This window comes from Notothenia rossii, assembly GCF_949606895.1.
Source record: "Notothenia rossii genome assembly, chromosome: 7".
Taxonomy (NCBI): domain Eukaryota; kingdom Metazoa; phylum Chordata; class Actinopteri; order Perciformes; family Nototheniidae; genus Notothenia; species Notothenia rossii.
The window spans coordinates 61,745,925-61,770,675 of record NC_136905.1 but is presented as its reverse complement, the minus strand read 5'-3'; the positions used below and the strand labels follow the sequence as shown (position 1 = coordinate 61,770,675).

Sequence of the window (24,751 nt, the reverse complement as noted above, 5' to 3'; positions counted from 1 at the left end):
AAATAATTAGCCTAACATCCAGGGGAGATGTTATTAGTGAGTAAACAAATGGTAAAGGGCAGAAAGTCTGATGCACATTTGATCATCTTAAATAACTTATAATCACAACCGGAACATTTTGCAGAGCTGTGCTTCGTTGAGATAAGTCCAGCCATGTGTCACGCCTCTTTTAAACATCCCTGTTGGCTGTTACCCTCGGTTATGGCTCCTTCAGATAGACTCCTCTCTCCTCTACATCAGTGTACCCCCGGTTATAGCTCCTCCAGAGAGACTCCTCTCTCCTCTCTCCTCTCTCCTCTACATCAGTGTACCCTCGGTTATAGTTCCTCCAGAGAGACTCCTCTCTCCTCTAAATCAGTGTATCCTCGGTTACGGCTCCTCCAGACAGCCTCCTTGATAATCGATCCTCGAGAAATTTGTTTTCCTTCGAGACGGCGCGCCGACATCCGTTTCCGGGTCGCTGCCGGAGGACTGAGGAGTCGAGGGCCCGTCCACAACTGCGCACGTCGGTGACCGCAGTTTTAATTAAGTATTATTCTGTTGATGGATGTTATTACATTTGGTAAAAAGCACATAATGACTTGTTTAAGACTCGGTTTTTTCAAAGTTTAGGACTTCGACTTGACTTGAACTTGCCCATCCTGACTTGAGACTTGACTCAGACTTGAACGTAAAGACTTGAGACTTACTTGTGACTTGCAAAACAATGACTTGCATCCACCTCTGCAATCTATCCACACATTAATGCATCAAAATTATAATATATATTATTCTGAATTTGGCAAATGTGCATAATGAGTATTTATACCGTATGAGTATATTTTGATGCTATGCTTTGGTCCTTTTACTTGAGTAACATTTTGAATGCAGGACTTGTACTTGTAACAGAGTATTCCTACAGAATCCTACAAGATCTGAGTACTTCTACTTTTTTTAAACGATAATGTCGGAGCTTATCGATACCACCGTCTTTAAAAATGTAGCCTCTGGGCCCAATAAATACCGGGTTTCTTTACCCATCCCTAAATCACACATAATAAACTAACTTTAAAAAGCAAACATAGAGTGCATGAGCAGAAGAGGTATACTTTGATCTTTTACAAGTAAGCTATGGTTTCTAGAAATATCCCTATGGAATACCATCATGGATTAATCATGTATACTCTGTTATTTAAAATGAAAATATCCTGAATTTTAAATCTTGACAGCATCAAACAATTCTTCCTCTGATATATGGTTTACTTTCCTACATTTTTGAAATCCACATTAATGCTAAGAAGAGATGTAATCATGTGGGCGATACAGCTCTACTTCATGTTTGCTCACATTTCACTGATCTGAATTGACAAACACTGAACTACGGTTGTACAAAACAAATACCTAGTAACTTCTTTTGATTATCTTGATAACAAATATTATATCTAGATAATAAGAAATAATATGTCACAGGAGAGGTCAAGAAGCCCCTGGCTTACACAACTGACTTCTTCATTTATGGGGGAAAAAAACAAACAAAAGAAACAAAGACTAAGCTTACAGGATGTAAACAATTCAAAAAACAAGACATAAAGAAGCACAACATGAGCAGTAAAAACTTAGTGCACAAAATCCAAAGAAATGTATTGAAAAAAAGCTGTTACCGTTCATGGTGTTCGCGGGTCAATTTTTACCCATAATTTATCTCAGTCCAAAACACTCAAAAATGATGACTATCATACAATATTGTTTTAACTACATCAGAATTAACTTATGCATTCATAACCGTACAATCATGTTGTTATTTTATTTTACAGCCCCAAAAAACTTTACACCACATATTTAAGTAAAACATGTGATTCAATTCACTCATATTTCCTATAGTGAAGACAGTGGATCATTACATTATCTGACTATAATAGACAAATATTAGAATACAATCTCCCAAAACAAGTTTTAAATTATTGTTATAGTGGGTGAAGGGGGTGGGGTGTCTAAAGTCAAAGATGAATCTTGATTGGGCCAAATTTGACCCCGAGTAACCCCCAACAATGCTGCTGGGTCTTCCCAGCCCAATATTATAGCCCTGCACATGATCCTCCGAGTTACCCCAGAGAGGCGTTTGTGCATTTGTGTCACGTCAGACTCTCTGAGCCCATTCCTGTCATTCTGCGTAGGTGACAGCTCCATTGTGTTTTCCTTAACCCTCTTCCAACCTCTTGGAGGGGTGGGAGGTCATCCTGTAAGTGATGATTCAAAGTCCCACCAGCACCAAACTGTCACCCGACTGCTTATGAAACACATCTCCGTGTGTGAAACTCTGGGACTTTGCTTCAGCTGCTTGCGGCTCTGACAGCCTGCAGTGGATCCTCACTCACTGTAATTGCTGTCAGTTAGAAATGGATCACCCCACTTCTTTTTCAGTCCTTCATCCACACTGCTTACTACAGTTCTTTTGAATTGTATACATCTGAAGTATGTGAGGGAAAACGCAAAAACTGAAAAAACCTTGATGGTGATTAGTAAAGCGAGCATGATGTGGCTGAAGCAGAAAGGATCACATCTGGGTCGGAAAGACAACAAAAACAGCTCCAAATGAATAATGGCACAGCTCAGAGAAACAAATTAAATCGTTATTAGCGCAAATGTTGTGCAATTTGCCCAAATGTTGATTGAACCGAGAAAAACAAATGTAATGTTATATTGTGCAGTTTTTATTTTTCAGCATTATGGGTGACAAATATAAAGAGGGCGTTTTGTGTCTTTCCTTAAATGTCAAACATTTAATTCCTTGCATTCTTGTGAATGTCTATTTACCAATCTATGGTGGGAATCTATTTTTGTAAAGAAAAACACACAATTCAGGCCTCAGATGACAATTTAAAATTAAATGGAACCTAATGCAACAAGACTCAGGCATTCAATGTTGCTTTAAAATGGGAAGGCTCCTGTATTCCAACTATTTTCAATTCTTTAAATGTGAATGTGGCACGTCAATGATAAATAAATAAATCTTAACACTTAATAAATCTTGTTCAGAAAGATTTCAGGAGCAAAAACCATTTTGCAGGACCTGCTCTATTTTGTAGACTATTTTGTAACTCGAAAATGTGCTTTTAAAGGTGAAGTGGTGTTGAGTTGTGTTGCATAGGACAGCGATATAGGATGTGAAGAATAGTTGTGAGAGGCTGGTCGTAACAACATGGCACGGTGAGCATAGCTTTAGGCTGCTGTTATAGATCTCAGCTGTCCCTACAGCATCTGCTGTCCGCTGGCATTTATTGCCTCGCTCTTAAGCCAACACAGACTGACTGGACACTTGCCACCAGCTGCCCCCATATCCCCCTACCCTGCTTTCATTTACAGCCTTTAGCTGCAGGCGCTGCAGTCTGAGCAAACCTCCATATTTGAATTTTGGAGCTGCTAAGGTGACTTAATTTCGATTGTGTGTCAGTGATGTGAGTAATGTGAAAGGTTGGTGACCTGCTTCTCATCTTTCCTTGGGGAATACCAGCAGGGTACCCTGTTGTCAAATTCTGTTTAGCAAAACTCTAGCATCTGCCATCTTTCTCACTCCAGACCTATTCTCCTCATCGAGATGGATTGTCCTGGTTTAGCTGTATCAGCCAGCTGTAACAGAGGCACTCAGATATAGCCACTTGAGGAGTTGCCACGCTCAACAATCAAACATCTGCCTCACTCAGCTGGTAGTGCTGTTCTTTTGTAATGAGACACAGCAGTGGAATAAAACCCATTTGCAAAGGCGGGGGGTATAAAAGATACAGCAGTGGTGCAGGTGCAATAATATGGCATCATTCTGGAGTCACATCATTGAGCCCCTCCAAACCCTAGTGTCTGCACAGCTTCTTTTTTGTTGTGGAGGATAGCCACTATACGCATCTGTATGCAAAAAGGTTTATTTATTGAGGGAGCATTTTGTCGAATTTAGCGTCATCTAAAGTGAGGTTCCAGATGCAACCCACTGAATACCCCTCCACTAGAACTCTCCCAACTGTAGAGCAGGGAAGCCTGCCTCTTCGACTTAGGACCAGAGATGGCGGGCATGGCTACATGACACCGAGTTGGACCTCTGACGTTACACAAAAGAAGAAACAGGGGTGTCAAGGGTCAAAGTGAGAGGAGAATCGCTGAAGTTTCCTCCTGCTTTACATTATTTAATATAGTATGAATATAGTGAGAAGACCTTCATTTTGCCTTTAGATTTTTGAACTTTTGGTGGCTGAGGTTAATATACTTTGCTTCCTGTTTGGTGTCGCTGTGCCACTGTAACTATCCTTCAAACTCTAAGGTGTCTTCAATATCACATTATTAGTCTCCTACGTTTCAGGAGTAAACAGGAGATTATGTCTGACAGCTTCTTTTTAATGCATTAGGAATTAAATAAATACTAATACAAGATAATGAAATAAATGAACACTTTGGCTGGATCTAATGTGTTGTTGATGTAAACAACTCATCTAGCAAACAATCTCACACAAAATAGTTCTTATATAACGCACAACAGTTGATTACTATGCTGCTGAATTCACTTTAATGTCTCTGATGCTTTTCCAATTGTACATGTGTTAATGCTCTGGATTCTGGGTTACATTTGAAAAAGGTTTATTTGGACTTGAGACAGAAAATCAATGACCAAATGAACTGGAATGATGGGAAACAATTCAACTGTTAATACATTGCAACATACTGTGAGGCAAAAGGCTTTTAATGGTTTTTCATTTGTCAGTAGTTTCTCGAATATCTTCAAGGTGTCTTTTGTCAATTTCTTTTGACCCCCTGCCAGCATTTGCTGCCTTTGTAGTTGTGAAGAGTGTTGCTAGGGTTAGGTGAAGAAGCAAACTTGCAAGAAATAGGAAGCCTTCCATTTGACGTTGATCCCTTCTGATATGGAATCACACACTGTCGCATATAGTTGAGCCACCACTCTTCCTTGATACTTCCTGAAATGTGTCTTCTTTTGCTTTTTGTAAATTAACACATTTGATCACCTTCGAAGTAACCCATTCTTTTTCAAAAAACACGCACACGCAAACAAAAAAAGCAACAATGTCTGCGTAGGGAGTACGCTTGGGTGGATAATAATACATTTGAGTCATATAGCACACTTGAAATGGTATGCATGCTGTTTTTGTCCTGTTCAAAACCAGTAGTCAACATGTATTTAATGGTCACCTAACTTCCTGTCTTTAGTTTCTCGACTTCCTCAGTAATTCTACCCCAAATGTTTCAGGTTCATATTAGTATCTTGTGCATCTACTGCAGTGACCACCAACTGGCGGCCCGCGGGCCACATCCGGCCCGCCAGACATTCTCATCCGGCACGCACGACGGAGGTGACTGTGGCGTTGGCGGAGTGTTTTTTTTTGTACAACGTCTCGTGAGTAAGGTGCAGTACCGGAGTCCAACAGAGAGGCAGCAGCTGCGAGACAGTAGACTGCGAAACCTTCCCTGCCTTGAAGAAGTTACCCTTCGTTTTGAAGAGTCTGCTTTGTGCGATCCGCACCACAGCAGTTGCCCCGCTGCTATGGCGTTATATTTGTGCCTCTATCCAGAGCACGCAATGAAACATGTTGAGCCTAGAAAATGCGATTGAGCGCACACTTGAACATTTTTGAGCAGAGAAATATATTTTCTCTCATAAAACTCCTGCTCCGTGCGCAAGCAGACTGCTGCACGCGCTCTCTCTCCCTCGCTCGCTCGACCTCTCCACCCTGTGCGCGCTCAGCTTTGCCTGCCTGCTCGCTCAAGTTGTCACAGCGTTACAAATGTGCCACGAAACCAACCAATCGGAGAACCCGAGAAGGTCAATTCTGATAGGCTGGTCCAGCACTATGTAGAGAGAAGAGTTGCGACAGCGGAAGTCCAAAATGCTTGATTGTCACGTGGTTTAGAGAGACTCAGAAAGTTCCCGCAAGTTTGTGGCGGGCCATTTGAATCACGATTTGAATGCATTGATAATAGGATAGAAATGCAATTTTTGGTAGTTATTGGTCAATAAAGGTTTTGATTTGCAATATTTATACAACATATCGATATGTGTATGTAGTTACATCAATGTGTGTTTTTTTTCTAAGTAAAATGTGCTCATATTTGAGGATTAAGACAAAATAAGTACTTTATTGATACCAATTGGGGAAATGTTTACGCTGCAGCAGCAAAAGACAAGGCATTGTACATTAGACAGTTAAAAGACTAGAATTAAACAATCGAAAATGTAAACATCTTAAATAGAAATAACATAGCATTACAAAAAAGTAGAAAATATACATGGATAGTGTGAACAGCTATCTTACCTGTTAACATACATGTTAGGCTAACGTTGCCTTGGTTACAGAGCCTGTTGCTGTTTATTGCTTTTAATTCTTTAAAACAAATATTATCTTCTTAAACTTGTATGAGTCAAGAACATCACATCCTTATTGATATATTTAGAGGGAGGGAAGGAAGGAAGGTTTCAAAAATTCTGATTAGAATCATTTCTACCATTTCTTTAATTCATGGTGGTTTCAGTAATCCCCTGGTAATTGAGGACATAAGTTATCTAAATGACTAATGTAATCTTTATGACTTTCAGAAAGGACAGGAGACCGACAGGTGCCAAAACAAACGCACATTTTATTTGCAAAAGGTGCAGCGGGCTTCAAACACATTCCCCTCCACTGGTTTCAACCGAGCACTAAATTAGATGTTTTCCAACCAAATACGGTTGAACTGACACTTCCCCATATTAATTTGTAAGTAGATCCGAAGATACATGAGTTTCTGACTGCCGCTGGCTGAAGCTTGGTTGCTAGGTTATTAGCTGGGTGTTCTCCAATAAGGGGCCGGGGGAAACAAAGTTAGTGATTACTGGTTCCATGTTGATTTAATTCAGTACAAATTGTTGGGGGGGAACTGAAAGGCTATTACCGTACTGGTTACTTTGCAGCCCGGACATTTCCCCCAAAACACATTTAGACGCGATCTCAACACAGAAGTACCTTTCAAATCCGATCATTTTTAAGACCTTCTAAATCATATTTAAGACCTTTCTTATTTTTTTTGTCATATTTAAGACCTTAAATTCATATTATCAAATTTAAGACTTTTTAAGACTTTTTAAGACCCCGCGGGAACCCCGTTACAGCAAGTAATCAATACCTCAGAAGGGTTCATGACGTACATGTAGGCTACGGTTTGTTAGCCGTTTGCTTAAACTACCCCTATACCTATGTTGCCGGCTAATAAACTCAGGCATTGCAAACAATAACGTGATATCAGAAAACTAGAAATGTATAACTCACCTGACACTGTGGCGTGCTATTCTCTTCATTCGAGTCTGTCATGTCCTGTAATGTCAACGACGGATGTGTAATAAGAACGTTAACAGCCTGATGGCAACCGAAAATCCCTCTCTCATCTCAGATAGAAGATATGATTGGAGACGACCAGCCAATCAGAATTGACCTTCTCGAGTTCTCCGATTGGTTGGTTATGTGTAACGCTGTGACAACTTGAGCGAGCACAGGCGAAGCTGAGCGCGCACAGGGTGGAGAGGTCGAGCGAGCTGGGGAGAGAGAGCGCGTGCAGCGGTCTAATTGCGCACTGAGCAGGAGTTTTATGAAAGAAAATATATTTCTCTGTGCTCAAAAATGTTCAAGTGTGCGCTCAATCGCATTTTCTAGGCTCAACATGTTTCATTGCGTGCTCAGGATAGAGGCACAAATATAACGCCATACGCTGCGACAGAGTCCAACAGAGAGGCAGGGGCTGCGGGACAGTAGCCTAGAAGCAGGGTTGGGTTGTAACGGAATACATGTAACGGCGTTACGTAATCAGAATACAAAAATCAAGTAGTCTAACTGTATTCAGTATTTTATGGTTGAGTTCTTGATAAGCCATTAAAACAGTAACATAAGTGTCTCCTGTGCACCAAAACATACCCATCTGTTATGGAAAAAGAAAGTATGCCAAAAGTATTCTAAAAGTAATCTGACACGTAACTGTATTCTGATTACTTTCAGAGCATGTATTCAGTATCTGATTACATTTTCAAAGTAACCCTCCCAACCCTGCCTAGAAGTGATCCTTCGTTAGCGTGAAGAGTCTGCTAAGCTCCCCCCCCCCCCCCCCCCCCCTTCTGGGCTATATAAAAATCGCTGGCCCTCGATAGTTTCTATCTATTGGATACATTTTGGCCCTTGGACAAATGTAGTTGGGGATCCCTGCTCTACTGTGACATGTCTCCATGCTTTAATGTTCGAAAATATCTTTATTTTTCTCATACTGCCCGTGCTGCAGCACCTGTTTTCACCCTCTGTCTGAAACCAGAGCCCAGTCTGCTCCGATATGATTGGTCAACTGCTTAGAGATCCCAGCTAGACATTTTTGGTTCTAAAAACATTCTGAGAATGTTACAGTCATTGTTCTAGGAAGGTTTTCAGCAGGAAGTTTTTGTTTGGTTCCCAGAACGTTCTTCTGAAAGGTAGGATAACGTTCTCTAAAAAACTTCTTAAAATGTTTGGTGATAACATTGTTAGAACATTATGCTCTACTATTCTTAAAACGTTTTCAGCAGAAGCTTTTATTTTGGTTCCCAGAATGTTCTTCTGAAAGGTAGGATAACGTTCTCTAAAAACATTCTTAAAATGTTTTTGATAAAAATTTTAGAAAATGATGCCCTAATGTTCTTAAAACATATTTAGCTGCAAGTTAGTTTTTTATGTTGCCAGAATGTTATTATTTTAGAGAAGGATAACATGGTTTATGTTAAAGAAATTATGCAAATGTTCTATGGTAACAATTTACTAAAACATGTTTACATTATTTGAACATAAAGACATAATATTCCTGTAATTGTTCAACTCAAAATTCCTGGGTAAGTGGACTGACCACTGTGGTCATTAGGATGATTATGATAGTTTACTTAACTATTGGAAAGTTGTTCCAGGGTGGGTAAAGAGGCCTGGCTGGTCTTGGGAGTGTGGAAGGCCTTGGATTCCTCCTGGGAGAGACACAAAAATCTTCATGAGGCAAAACCAGGTAAAGTTGTCAAAGAATATGCTGGTAAAAAGCTAGAGCGGCACGCAACAATCCAGCACGGAATGAGTGCAGGCTGCAGGCTTTCATAGTGTGGCTGACGAGCAGGTTGCAGGTGTTGTTGATTGGAGATTGCTCCCAGCTGTGTAGAGCAGACCAGCAGGCAGAGAGAGAGACACACAGTAGAAATAAACACATACAAACACTAACAGGGGTTTCAGGGACGGGCAGTGATAGTCGGTCCGTTCTTCTATATGTCTGTCTTTGGTTTTCTAAGTGTTATTCGATCCATATGACAATAGAGATATGTGCATAAACAACAAAAACACTTGGGGTATAATGTTCGAACAATGTTATCACCAAACATTTTAAGAATGAACCTTTATCCTACCTTTCAGAAGTACATTCTAGGAACCAAAATAAAACTTCTCGATTAAACCATTCCTAGAACAATGAATGGTAACATTCTCAAAATGTTTTTAGAACCAACAATGTCTAGCTGAGAAGACAGACATGCCTACGCAAACATGCAATATCATGAATTACGTTCTTGTTATTTTCTAAAAAGGAAAATGTGGTGACATCAGATTTCTTTTAAACATCCTTTTCAAACAAATGCAACAACTTTGTTTTTTAAAGCGCACTACAAATAAATCTGACGTTGACCATGACCCTGTTAATATTTCGCATCACAGGAACATTTTATAAAAAAATAATAACCTCCTGAACACATTATCCAAATGTTGCTTTCAAAATGTTCTTCTTTGGTTATCATGTAACATTGAGGGAATGTTCTATAAAAGAACATCTTTAATGTGTTACCCCAACAACGTCCAAAACACATCCTTAGAATCTTGGAGGCAAAACGTTCCACCTTTGTTGACTTATCACATTAAAGGAACATTTTATAAAACACTTTGTCATCTCAGGCCTCAATAACATCCTGAAAACATTTTCAGAATGTCGCTTGGAGAATGTTCTTTATTTGTTATCATGTAACATTGAGGGAACGTTTTATAAAGAACATCTTTAATGTGTTACCCCAAGAGCGTCCAAAACACGTCCTTAGAATGTTGCAGGCAAAACGTTCCACCTTTGTTAACATATCACATGAAAGGAACATTTTATAAAAAAAACGTTCTGTCATCTCAGGCCTCAATAGAGAACCGCAGTGACGCGTCGTAAAACCCGGAAGTAAGTTAGCATTTTTAGCACTTCCGGTTCCTTCTTCAAAAAGCAATGCATTTTTTCCATAGGGTTTTGGAAAATAGCTCGAAATAAGGTCTGTGGTTGACACAAATTTAAGAGGTAAATCACGTTTTGTTCTACGACATTAAATACATCAGCAGTGACCCCACTGGGGATTTTTGAAGAGTTTACGTGTCTGAAAAACGATGGTTGTTACCGAATGGCTGAATAGGACTACAGAAATTGTCGAGGCCGTTGTACATCATTACGCCGAACACGTAAACACTCCCGCTAAGTTTGTTTTCCCCTGTGTTCTGCTTGAAAGCAAGTACCTGCCTATCTTTAGTATCTGTATATCTGTATCTGACCATTAGAATCTGTATTTTTTAAATTGTCGTTTTTAACACCGTAGTTTTACAAATGATAGAATAATTAATTACCAGTGTTTTCCAATTTTACTCGGCAGTTCGTTTCGTTGGCTAACGTTAGCTAAAGCTAGCGCTAGTAGTTAGCTACGCAATGGTTTGTTGCTTTGCTCCGGGTTGCAGCCACAGGTCTTCGCATGAAACGTGCTTGTTCTATCGTTTCCCGGCCAATGTTTTCCAAAGGAGAGTCTGGATTCGTGCCATGAGGTAAGCTGACGTTACATTTTTGTCCATGTCACTGTGAAATGTAAACAATGGGTCGTGACTGTATCGCCGTTATAGAGATGGCGCTGCTGAAAAGACCGCAACATAAGTAAAGATAATGAATACATCCTATTAAAACCTGTGTGGCTTATATGATAAGTCTTATTAGTACAAGCAGCATAACGTTTCACCATGTAACTAAAGATTGTAGTCAGGGAAATCAGTTTGACATATTGAACTAATAACAAATCACCTCTGGCTGGCAGAGAACTCTCTGCTCCATAGCTTCTCTTGGACATAAAATCACATGTACATTTTACATTTATATTCAATTTAATATTCCATCCCTCACATACTTTTGTATATATAATAACTTATATTTTGTTTTTCTTGTTATGCTGCTGCAACACAAACATTTCCCAAATTGGGATCAATACAGTAATATCTTATCTTAATTAATTAAGAAATATAACTATTATAATTAGTGTAGCAGCTGACACCTATTTTCAATATGGATTAATCTACCATTTATTTCTTTAGTTCAATTTTCATCTATAAAAATGTCAAAATAGTGAAAATGTTCACGAGACTTATCAAAGTGCAAGGTTATATCTTTAGATGTTTTGTTTTAGCCTATGTACTGTATGTCTTAATGCTCTTACAGTATATGTGACGGTTTGACTTCCATGAAACTATATTTTATATCTTCCCAACAGACGAGCTGACAGGAAACCTAACACTCTAACAACCAGAACATTGCAAAGGCGAGTAAATGTAAATTAAAAACAATTCACAATTTTTGTATTTCTTCTTCCTTGCAGTGAGGTGAAGCTGACCTTGCACATGGTGCCAGTAAGGATGTTCCTCACGCAGGCTGAATGTTTCTCCTTCCTTACTGACAAAGAAGCCCTTGATTTGCAATGCTTCACTAATTGTCATTTCCCTGGCTCCGTAGGGACACTTTACCTCCAGCACAGTGGAAGACCCTACCAGACCATCCGGAGATGCCCCCAACAATCCTGATAGGGAGAGCCACAAATCTGACTCAGGGACCTGCATCTGAGTTGCAGTGGTGAATGCCCTGACGCCCTCACATTCATTCATAGTCCCCCACTGTACAGACAAAACACCATCAAGGGCCTGTTGTTGCCCTAGCACCCTGGCAATAAAGGAAGCAGTCACACGCTTTGACCTCAGGACAGCTCCAAAGTTGCTGGCAGTCAACCTTCCTTTCCTGAACAAATGCCAGTTTGGGTTGGTTCGCTGACCAGTGGTAGCCACCTGAATTGCCCTCTGTTGCTCTTCAGACAATGCCATGCTTGCCACAATTGCCTCAGGTCCCCGATGCCCAACAGATTTGATGATTTCAGGAACAGTAAGTGTTTCCAAGCTGTAGTGTTCCTCTTCTGGCTCGGGGGAGAGAAGCCAAGAAATTCCTGAGAACCTGCCCCCGAGTCTGTCCCTCAGCCAGTCACGATCTTCGGAGGTGGGCTCTCTTGTCAGCGGGTTAAATTAGTTATTGGTTTCAACAGTCACATTAAAACAGTTACTAAATCAGCTTACTATCACCTAAAGAACATATCTAGGATTAAAAGACTAATGTCACAGCAGGATTTGGAAAAACGTGTCCATGCTTTTATCTTCAGTAGACTGGTCTACTGCAATGGTGTCTTCACAGGTCTCACTAAAAAATCTATTAGAAAGCTGCAGCTGATTCAGAACACCGCTGCTCGAGTCCTTACCAACACTAAGAAAGTGGATCACATCGCTCCAGTTCTGAAGTCTTTACACTAGCTTCCTGTGTGTCAAAGAATAGATTTCAAAAATACTGCTGCTGTTTATAAAGCACTGAATGGTTTAGGACCAAAATGCATTTCTGACCTCCTGCTAAATGATGAACCATCCAGATCTCTCAGGTCTTCAGGGACTGGTCAGCTTTCTGTCCCCAGAGTCAGAACTAAACATGGAGAAGCAGCATTCAGTTATTATGCTCCAAATATCTGGAACAAACTCCCAGAAACCTGCAGGTCCGCTGCAACTTACTACTTTTAAATCCAGGCTGTAACTTTTATCCATGTATTTTTTCTTTTAATGTTTCTTTTATTAGCTTTTCTTTTTAATGACTGATTTTAAATGCCATTTTCTTAATGTCTTTCATTTTTTGTAAAGCACTGTGAATTGCCTTGTGTTGAAAAGTGCTATTTAAATAAACTTGCCTTGCCTAATAAAGATTTCATGTGACACATACAATTGATTTGTTGATGGGAATTAATGTGAATAAATTAACTCTAGGTTAACGGTACTCTTGCTATCACTACTCACCGACACTATAAACCTTGTCCCTCATGCTAGCCCTGACAACACCGGTAAGCACACCTTCATCTAGGCTGCACTGTAAAGTGTCCTGACTTGTAGTGGTTCTCTCCTCTATCTACACTCTTCTTGTCATCTTTGTAAAAGGATATCAGACTGGTAATTGACACAGCCATGACTTCTAGTTAAATTCAGTGTAGCTAAAATGAAAAGCTTTGTTAAAATATGTAAGCACGCGAAAGTCAAATTCAGCTTTATTGTCAAAAATTCTACATGTGTTATACATCCAGAAATATCGAAATATCGTTTCCCACAGTGTGACATGTATACATAAAACAAAAAGGGCCTAGATAAACGAGGTATACATGAAACAAAACGGGCCTAGATAACCGGGGTATACAGTTTAAAATGTTAATATATTTAAAGTGTTCAAAGTGCAGTTTCAGTGCAAGTCAGTTGAAACGATCTTAAGTTGGCGTGAAGTTGAAGTCGTGCGACCCTGCTGCTGTACTGGCTTGTAGTTCGTTTATAGCATAACGTTAGCGTTTCGCTTTTGGCGACTAGATTTATGATTCAAAAATTATAAAAGTAGGGTTGACATGTGGAGATTATCCGGCTGAACAAAGCGTGATCCCTCTCTTAAATGTCTGTCAACCACAGACCTTATTTCGAGCTATTTTCCAAAATCCTATGGAGAATTTGCATTGGTTTTTCAAGAAGGAACCGGAAGAAGTTTACTTCCGGGTTTTACGACGCGTCACTGCAGTTCTCTATAACATCCCCAAAACATCCTCTGAATATTGCAGTTAAAACGTTATGTCTTAGTTAACCGGCTTAAACCTTATAGGAACATTATTTGAAATAATAAACATCCTAAAAAGGTTATTTGAACATCAGATTAAAATGTTTCTTTAAAACCTTATTAGAACCTATAGGTAACGTTAGCCAAAGTTGTGAGAACGTTCCCCGCTAGCTGGGATGTATTTATTATAAACGTTAGTCCTTAACACCTATCACTGTGTATATCACCATTCAAACATATTTTAAAAGTTGAACAAACCCCACACAGCTCTGTGAAATGTTGACTTTATTTAATCATTTCAGTAAAAACTAACGTTGATATTTCTCTTTTTGATTATAATACTGATGAACGTTAAAAAAAAAAAAGCACTTTGGCAACTTACCACATACGTTTTAAAATGCTTAATAAGCACCGTAAGTTTCATGATATAATTTCTCCGTCATAATCGGTTGTTTCCGTGAACGTCCGACTGTTGTGTGATGGCAAATGCTGCGGCTGCAAGGCATTGTGGGGCAGCATTTTCTCCTCTCCTTTCGGCAAGGGAGGTCCAGTGGTTCCTAAGCTAAAGGAGGTTATAAAGGAAGTTTGAAACCTCCTTTCCTATCATGTAGAGAATTCGAACTGCACTTATTATTAAGATGTATGCGCTCATACATCTTAAGAAAGTTATCACCAAAAATGTTAAGAATGTTTTTTGAGAACGTTATCCTACCTTTCAGAAGAACATTCTGGGAACCAAAATAAAACGTCCCGCTGAAAACATTTCTAGAACAACGAATGGTAACAAACATTTCTAGCTGGGAACTCACACATGCCACCGCAAACATGCAATATCTGTTTACAGCTTATCATGAATTACGTGCTTGTTTGTTTTTTTCAAAAGGAAAATATGGTGACATCAGATTTTTTTTAAAACATCCTTTTCAAACAAATGCAACAAGTTTGTTTTTTAAAGCGCTCTAGAAATAAATCTGACGTTGACCATGACCGTGTTAATATTTGCCATAACAGCAACGTTTTATAAAAAAAGAATAACATCCTGAAAACATTTTCAGAATGTTTCTTGGAGAATGTTCTTCAATTGTTATCATGTAACATTGAGGGAACGTTTTATAAAGAACATCTTTAATGTGTTACCCAACAACGTCCAAAACACATCCTTAGAATGTTGCAGGCAAAACGTTCCACCTTTGTTAACATATCACATTAAAGGAACATTTTATAAAACACTTTCTGTCATCTCAGGCCTCAATAACATCCTGAAAACATTTTCAGAATGTTTCTTGGAGAATGTTCTTCATTTGTTATCATGTAACATTGAGGGAACATTTTATACAACCCTTTCTCTCATCTCAGGCCTCAATAACATCCTGAAAACATTTTCAGAATGTTTCTTGGAGAATGTTCTTCAATTGTTATCATGTAACATTGAGGGAACGTTTTATAAAGAACATCTTTAATGTGTTACCCAACAACATCCAAAACACGTCCTTAGAATGTTGCAGGCAAAACGTTCCACCTTTGTTAACATATCCCATTAAAGGAACGTTTTATAAAAAAACTTTCTGTCAAGTCAGGCCTTAATAACATCCTCAAAACATCCTCTGAATGTTGCAGTTAAAACGTTATGTCTTAGTTAACCTTAAACCTTATAGGAACATTATTTGAACAAATATACATCCTAAAAAGGTTCTTTGAACATCAGATAAAAACGTTTCTTTAAAACCTTGTTAGAACCAATAGGTAACGTTAGCCGTTGTGAGAACGTTCCCCGCTAGCTGGGATTTCCCGCCCTTAGCCTATTATGTATTGGAGCGCTAGCCAATAGAAGTGCGGGTGTTACATAGCGATATCACTATAGTCACGGAAGTAAACAAAGGAGTCCTATCGTGGTGCAGTGGGGGGGGAGTGTGTGGGAGAGATACTCCCTCTGGCGGGACTTTGCAGAACATGTTCATGCACAAAAACCTCACACAATACAGGAAAGGGAAAACCTCCAAAAGCATAATAGGGCCTCTTTAAAAAAGGAAAAACTGACAGTTATTGCTAGTCATTCTCGGTAGAATGCACGAAAAATGAGGATTTGCATTTCATAATTATCATACTAACCATTCATACTGTTCATTCATTTTTGCAATAGAATGTGCCAAGCAGATGTTCTGTGTTTCTCATATTTTAGAATATTTTATATATTTTAGACTTAAACTTTATTTCTTGCAACAATACCTCTGATGCTTGCTGTTGGTTTAAAATAACTTCCCACTCTTCTATTTCTCTGTATGCATTCCCACAGCTCCCATAGGAAATTATTTTGCCTGAAATACCTAGGCCATAAAGGCAAATGGATACATAAATCAACTCAGCCAATCTTTTTGTCATCAGAAAATAAACATATTCATCATCTCTGTTAAGTGTTGAGGGGGGAATTTGTCAGCACAGTTTTCACAAGTGATTCACAAAGAGGCATACATTGTTAGATGTCATTTATACAATGTCAAAAGCACTCCTGTGAAAATTCAGCATCTCATTTTGTTTTTGAATGTAGCTGTGCACTATATGGAATTGATTAGTTCATTTATATACAAAAATTAAGAGGGCCGTAGCCCGTAGATGCATTTTGACAACCTTTTAACACTACATGTCACTCAATCTCTGCTCTGTCTGGTGAATGAAGTCATGGCTGTGTAGGCGTAAAGCCTACAGTTGGCTCATTACCAATCACACACCCTTGTTACCGAGGGTATAACACCACTGGCAACCTGATAAATGCTCTGCTTGAATACTAACATGGCTTAAATTCAACAGTGTTTCACAATTGAGGCTGATTTATAGGTTAAACTTTATAAGGGGGACACAACGAACCCTGATGTTTGAATAGGCCCAAAATGTCCATCCCACAGTATGATGATAGCATTTAGTTGAATAAAAGTATTTGTAATACCAGGACAGGCAACCACGCACCAACATTTGCAACAATAATTTGCAATTATTATCCTAATCATAAATAAGTACCCCAGCAGAAGCCGTTGCTCCACAGAAGAATGGTTATTTAAAAGCAATACAGAATGCCTGAGGGCCTACAGCATTCAATTTCATTGTATTTTCATATTTTTGTTCATCAAATACATAAAAAATACAAGCACAAGCTCCTAGTACTAGACTCCTGGTACTAGGATGGGTTAAATGCGGATAAGGATGTGCTCTGCATGTGTGACCATTAAAAAAGGGTTTCATCCCTCCCAATTCTACTTCTAATTCTACTTCTACGTATGAATAATTCATTTAACTATACATTGTTCCTCAAAAGCCTGAAATGAAACAATATTCAAATATTTTTCCTGATCTTAAATATAGGCAGACAAAGAAGAAAGATTGGAAAGCTGTCATAGTTTCTATTTGTGTTTTTCCTTTTGCATACCAGTTTTGTTGTCATGGTGGCCATGTCCCATTGTGTTTGTTCCGGCTTTAAATTTACTGGAATAATCCTCCTCTTTCTTATTAAGAAAAGACGAACACAAACCTTCTGATTCTTTGTGTCTTTAAGCTGTTGGTTACTGAGCATCACCATGACCAATGAATGATGTCTGCTAGGTTTCAGATGTCATAGATTCAAGACTATTGAACAGGAATGAGATACAAAACTGAGTTTGAGTTGCATCCACCAAAAAACAACGATAATGTGATTATAATCAATATTGTTCTCTGGAAGCTTCAATAATGTATTGATTTAGTAATGAAATGAAATGATAATGGAAAGACATCAAATAAGTGAGAGTACATTGGAGAACTTCCTGACGGGCAGACCTCAGGCAGTGCGGATGGGAAACATCACATCCTCCACCCTGATCCTCGACACTGGAGCCCCTCGAAGCTGCATGCTCAGCCCTCTCCTCTACTCCCTGTTCACTCACGACTGCGTGGCTCCAACACCATTGTGAAGTTTGCTGACGACAGGACCGTCATCAGCCAGATCACAGGCGGCGACAAGACGGCGTACAGAGAGGAGGTCGAAAACCTGACATCTTGGTGCCAGGATAACAACCTCCATCACAACGTCAGCGGAGGATAGAGAGGATCCTGACCTTTTACAGGTGCACCATAGAGAGGATCCTGACCTTCTACAGGTGCACCATAGAGAGGATCCTGACCTTCTACAGGTGCACCATAGAGAGCATCCTGACTGGCTGCATCACGGCCTGGTAAGGCAGCTGCACCGCCCTCAATCGTAAGGCTTTACAGAGGGTGGTGAAAACTGCACAGCACATCACCAGGAGGGAGCTGCCATCCATGGAGGACATTTACTCCCAGCGGCTCAGGAAGAAAGCCCTCCGGATTATCAAAGACCCCCATCACCCAAACCACAAACTGTTCAGTCTGCTACCGTCTGGCAGGCGTTACCGAAGCATCCGGACTAAAAGCACCAGACTCAGAGACAGTTTCATCCCACAGGCAATAAGACTGCTAAACAAATGAACTGCTGAAACAACATCCATAACATTCATCTGCTACTTAGCAAATATTTGTCTATTTATCGAATATATCATTCCAATAACTTGCATATAGACTCTTATTGCACTATTTCAAGATTTCACTTTTTAAACATTTTTCTTTTTGTATTTACTATTTACTATTTACTTTTTAAATATAATCTCAATGACTGCAGAGGGCCCCTCATCAAATAGAGGGTATTTTAATTTTCACTCATATAAAACAAGCCAGAATATTGGATATCATAATATTGACAGAAAGCAGTACTGTACATGTATTTAAGTTATGACAACTTTAATGAATCACATCAAATCATAAAGTATTTCATTATGGCTTTTCTGAAAATAATTATTTTGTAACAAATATAAAATATAAATGCATGTCAAAGCCACTCAGCTGACATCATTTAATTTAGGATTTGCTTTAAGAAGACCAGTTGATTCTTTTTTTTATTATTATTAAAGCCTTTACAGAAATGTAATTTTATCAAAGGTTCTGGTGGGGGTATTCAAGTATGCAACAAATTACACCTCCATGAGCCAGTTAACATATCTTGTGTTAAATAGTTTTTCCCATTTATTTAAAAAAAGTTAAAACAGCACAACTTAATATTGTACATATATTATCCTATTATAGCCCTTTAAACACTGAGTTGTTGAAGTACATCAACATTAAATACATCTTATTTACAGAAAGTTGAATCATATCTCTCATCCCCATTTGGCAGCACCCAGAAGTGTTTAACTCGTCAGTGAGCCAAATGCGGTTCTGCAAGCATGAATATTGGTCTGATAACCGGTGGTGGAAAAATGTGAGGAGAGAGTTCTGAAAACTTATATCTATGTTATTTTCCGTTAGGGCTGCTCGATTATGGCAAAACTCATAATCACGATTATTTCCGGTCAATATTGATATCACGATTATTAAATATGATTATTCATTGAGTTTGAAAACATACATTTATTGAACTTCAAAGAAAATACAAATAATAATTTGAACAGCATGTTTTTAACAGTTGATTACCCTGAACTTTAAGTATAATTCAACTGAAAAACCAATTCAATTTTTTTAAAATAATAATAATACATTTATATCTACATTTAAATAAATAATATAAAAATAATAAATACCAATAAAGATCAACACATATTTTGGAGCGCACTTCCACAGCCTACTAAACATATATAAATATGATAACTAATGTCACTCACAACCAGTAATGTTTAATTATACTGCTACACGCTGTACTTTTATTTTGGTAACCCCTTACCCAGAAACCGGGCTCCGGCTACCCCTACACCCTACCCCTACACCTAGGGTTGCCAACTGTCCCGTAAAATACGGGATTGTCCCGTTTTTGGAAACGTAAGTACCTGTCCCGTAATGAACTGATACGGGACGCACCTTGTCCCGTATTTTGGGGTGGTGGAAGAATGACCGCTCGTTATGGTGATTCTCAGTCATTCGCTCTCTTGAGGACTGCGTGCGCACCTCTCAGAGCCACACACACACAAGCAGGGGGGGCTATCTTGAGCTGTGGGAGCAGCAGCATGCACGCTCAGCTCATTGGTCAATACTCATAGTCATGCAGCAGAGGAGCCAATCACTATAACGTATCGTATCTTAGCAACCGTTTCACCTCCATGCTGCTCGTCCTGCCCAACATGGAAGATGCTGCCGACGACAAGCACAAACAAAACTACCTCCTCAGAGTCCGAAAGTGATGCAAAAAACAACTTTTCTCCTCCTCCTCCGCCGAAGAAAAAGACGAAAAGAAAGAGTTACTACAGAACTGAGTGGGAAAAAGAATACGTGTGGCTAGAAAGCGTAAGGGACGATGTGCACAAGGCAAATTGTACTGTCTGCCGCCGACAATTTTCAGTTAGTCACGGAGGACTAACTGACGTTAAACAACATGCTGCAGGTGAAAACCACATGAAAACAGAGAAGCAAAGGAGAAGCCAGGGAGCCTTGACACAGTTCCTCGTTCGTCCAGCAACTCCAGAGGCTAACTTGGTATGTCAAATAAGGATGTTAATTTTGTATATGAATTTAAATTAAACCTACATTTACAAACATTTTGTTTGGTCAATTTCATACTGCTAAATGTTCAATGTAATTAAGTACCCCAACACTGATACACTGTGATATTTTTTAAACAATATATGATCAACTTAATCATATAATGATGCAAGTAGATGTAATGACTAATATTTATTCATAATCAGAGGTGGTAGAGTAGCCAAAAGTGTACTCAAGTAAGAGTATTGTTGTTTTAAAACAATATTACTCAAGTAAAAGTAAGAAGTATTTTTCATTAAAACTACTATTCACCTCCGGAGACCCAGAAATTAATTGTGTCCACTATAGAGGACACCAAGGGAAAGGAAGGACTGAAGGATGGAGGGAGGAGTGAAGGGAGGTCAGAAGGAGCTAGGGAAAGAAGGAAGGAAGGAGGAAAGATTGAAGGAAGGAAATAAGCAAGTAAGGTAGGAAGGAAGGAGTGGAAGATGGAAAGAAGTAAGGAGGGAAAGAAGGAAAGAGGGGGAAGGATGGAAGTAAAGAAGGAATGAATGAAGTACAGATTTAAGAAAGGAAAGAAGCAAGGAGGGAGGGAAGGAATATATATATATATATATATATATATATATATATTGTATTCAAGAGGTGGGTAGAGCAGCCAACCGTATTCTTATTTTAGAACAATATTACTTAAGTAAAAGTAAAAAGTATTTTTCATTAAAACTACTCTTCAAAGTACAATTTATCCAAAAAGCTACTCAAGTAAATGTAACTCATTACTACCCACCTCTGTTCATAATAAAAAATAATGCATACTATATACAACCTATACACACTCAAACAGCTAGTATATACATGTGTAATACATATCAGGTAGTATTTGATATTATATATAATATTATATTACAATGATTATATGTATAGTGATATTTTCTTTTTCTTTTACAGGTAACTGCTGCTGAGGTAGCCCATGTTTATCACACGGTCAAACATAATTTGAGCTATAACTCATCTGATTGTGCATTCAAATTGACCCTGCAAACACTAAGTGACTCCTCAATCGCAAAAAAGATGTCGTGTGGGAAGACAAAAGCTGAGGCAGTGGTCACTGATGTCCTGGCACCAAAGGCAGTTGAAGAGGTACTCAGCCATTTGAAGAGTGAAGTGAAGCCGCTCCAGTTTTCTCTACAAACTGATGCCTCAAATAGAGGCAATCGTAAGATGTTTCCCTTGGCTGTGCAGTTTTTCACTCCAGAGAAGGGCATTGTTAAAAGGCTGATCGACTTTGTTGAAAATGCAGATGAGTCTGCTGCAGGGATAGCCAGTTCAATCCAAAGTTCTCTGGACAAAATGGGTCTAACTTTGGATCATGTGTCTGCATTCAGTGCAGACAATGCAAATGTCAATTATGGCATCCATAACTCTGTCTTCACAAAATTGAAGGAGTCCAACAGCGAGATCCTCCGTGGCAACTGCCATGCACATGTGGTCCATAACACCGTGAAACATGCCTTGGATAAGCTGTCAATTGATGTGGAAAATATTGTCCTGAAGGTGTACGGTCACTTTTCCATCTCTGCCAAAAGGAGAGAGACCCTGAAGGAGTTCTGTGAGTTTCTGGATGTAGAGTTCCATGAAATTCTGCGCCATGTGGTGACCAGATGGCTGTCACTCAACCCTGCAATCAGCCGCTTGTTGGAGAACTGGACTGCGCTGAAGTCATATTTCATCAGCCTCGGTGATGAATGTCCAAGGCGGCTGCGAGAGTTGCTGAGGTTGCCTGAAGATGCAGCTGGGGTTGAAGAGGAGGCTGATCTTGCAGAGGTGTATCTCCTCTTCTGCAACAATGTCCTGATGCTTTTTGAAGAGTCGGTCAAAAAACTGGAGAGGGATGCCACCACATCTGCTGACCTATATGCCATCATGGACTCTTTTCTGAGAAAACTAATCAAGAGAAGAGATGATCAGTTCTATGGCTACCTCACCAAACAAAAGCTTCGGCGTCTCATTCCATCTGAAGCTAACCTTGCCAGGGAAGAGTTTACAGCCTTCTTAAACACTGCCATCACTTATCTGCAGAAGGGGTTCACATTCTCTCAGGAAAACTGGCTCTTTTACCTGCAGCCACTCTGTCTGACATCTGGGAACATCTCATATGAAGACATGGAAAAGATCATTGAGAAGCTACACCTAGTTGCCAGGTATGTAACTCACACACTGTACCACTTTGTACTTATTCCCTTTATACTGGCATATTATGCACACCACTTTTGTCTTGTATTAATAAAAAACAAAATTATACATAAATACTTCTCATCATACAAATCATGTCTTATTTAAATGCAAACAAATGCACGGGGCTTTTATGTGTTGTTTTTAATATAACATTTTATCAAATGAATTCAACAAGTGTCTCAGTAGTTTTTAATAATGCTACTGAACTGAATTCCAGTTTCATCTCTATTCGCAGGCTCAACCTCTCCATGGATGAGCTCTTTGATGAGTGTGTTACGGCAAACAGCCTCCTCGATCACCTCACAAAGTCAAAGGATGATTGGGAGCTGAAGGGAACAGCTGAGAGGTGGGTAGCAGTTCTCAGGGGCCGGGCAGCTGACCTTCCAAACATTCTGGCTGTGGTGTCCTTTGTCCTCAGCATCCCTTCCTCTACTGGGTACGTGGAGAGGGTCTTTTCTTTGATGAAAAATAAATGGTCAGATGTGCGGAACAGATGCTCTGTTGAACTAATTAAGAGTGAGCTGATTGTCACTCTCAATTATGAAGAGTCTTGCTCAGAGTTTTACACTGCATCTCTGGTGGATAGACAACTCCTTGCTGCTGCAAAAGGCCAACAAAAATACAAGTGGAAGAAATAGGGTTGTGTGACATCGTCTCTGGTTGTTCCATAGGCAGTTTTGGGGTTTGCCAATAGTATTTTTTTTCTGCTTTAATGTGCACACACACACACACACACACACACACACACACACACACACACACACACACAGGTGGTGTGTTTTTCTTTAGTTTACGATTTTGCACTAATCTACTTTTTTCTTTCAAAGAGGCCAAATATGTTTGCACTACATCTCAAACACACTGTTTTTTGTTCAGAAGGTGTATATTTATGTTTTTTATTCAGAAGGTGTGTTTTGCACTAATCTATTTTTTCTTTCAAAGAGGCCAAATATGTTTGCACTACATCTCAAACACACAGTTTTTTGTTCAGAAGGTTTATATTTATGTGTTTTGTTCAGAAGGTGTATATTTATGTTTTTGTTCAGAAGGTGTGTTTTGCACTGATTTATTTAGTTATTTAAAGACAACTGTTTTGCACATTTGAAAAAATAAATGATTGAACGATAATCTGTTTCTCATGTCTCATGTCTATAACCTAACTATAACCTCACACTTTGGGTGTTTGACACAAAATTTAGACTGGAATTGAGGGGTTTAACCCAAAAATGGGGGGTTTTGCCGCGCTGCCAAGATGTGTCCCTTATTTGAAACTCTGGGAGTTGGCAACCCTACCTACACCCTACCCCTGCACCCTACCTCTACGCCCTACCCCTCAATTTGCGCGTTCACGCGGAGGGTCCGCCATATTGAGGGCTGTTCCAAACCAACGAGTGTGGAGCGGTCTGGAGGGGGAGTGGGCTATCAAGCCCTCAAACAGCGAGTCTGCAGCGGTGCTGACTTGAGACCGGTCTCTACCTGACAGGAGTCACGCTGTGTGTGTACGTCAGGAAACACGCTGTTAAGTAGTTCCAGCAAACATCCACTGATAAATTGCGATGTTAACAACCTCATGATAGCCTCATATGTTTTTAACTTAGGATCATACCTGTGTTTAGTCTAGAAAAAGGTAAATGTGTGCATTTCATTATAAAGTTGTGTATATTTACAGACTTGCAAAAACTAAGAAGCTTATAAACATCAGGTTTAAAACTAAAAGAGCTTTACAAAAAGTAACACAATGAAAGATGTTTGGAGATTTATTTGAGTTATTAATTTACATTTGTTGTCTAAGAGATGCTGATTTGAAACCGTTGTTACATACAGTTACGGCATTTCCTGTTTCTGCCGGAGAGAGGGGAGGCCGTCCCAAAGCTTGCTGCTGTATTTACTCCCTCCATCCGACAGGAGGGAGCCTCGTTGAGCTGCGAGTGTGGCTACAGACGGAGTTCACTCCGTCACGGAGGGGTAAGGTTGAGGGAGTGGTTTGGGATTGGGCCTTAGTAAACATTTACTGTACGCTAGAGACCGGACACCGGAACATGGAGGACCGGAGAATAAA

The 24,751-nt window shown here is 39.4% G+C and overlaps 2 protein-coding genes across 2 annotated transcripts in view; both read left to right on the top strand.

Annotated features, from left to right (window-relative positions):
- LOC307046426 (ALK tyrosine kinase receptor-like) overlaps positions 1-24,751 on the top strand; it is a 514,312-nt gene that overhangs the window by 178,000 nt on the left and 311,561 nt on the right.
- Positions 22,112-23,974, top strand: LOC307047240 (uncharacterized protein). Its single transcript, XM_079694089.1, has 2 exons — positions 22,112-22,658; positions 22,928-23,974. Exons 1-2 carry the CDS (start codon positions 22,312-22,314, stop codon positions 23,328-23,330), a joined length of 750 nt encoding a protein of 249 aa, XP_079550215.1. The 5' UTR covers positions 22,112-22,311; the 3' UTR covers positions 23,331-23,974.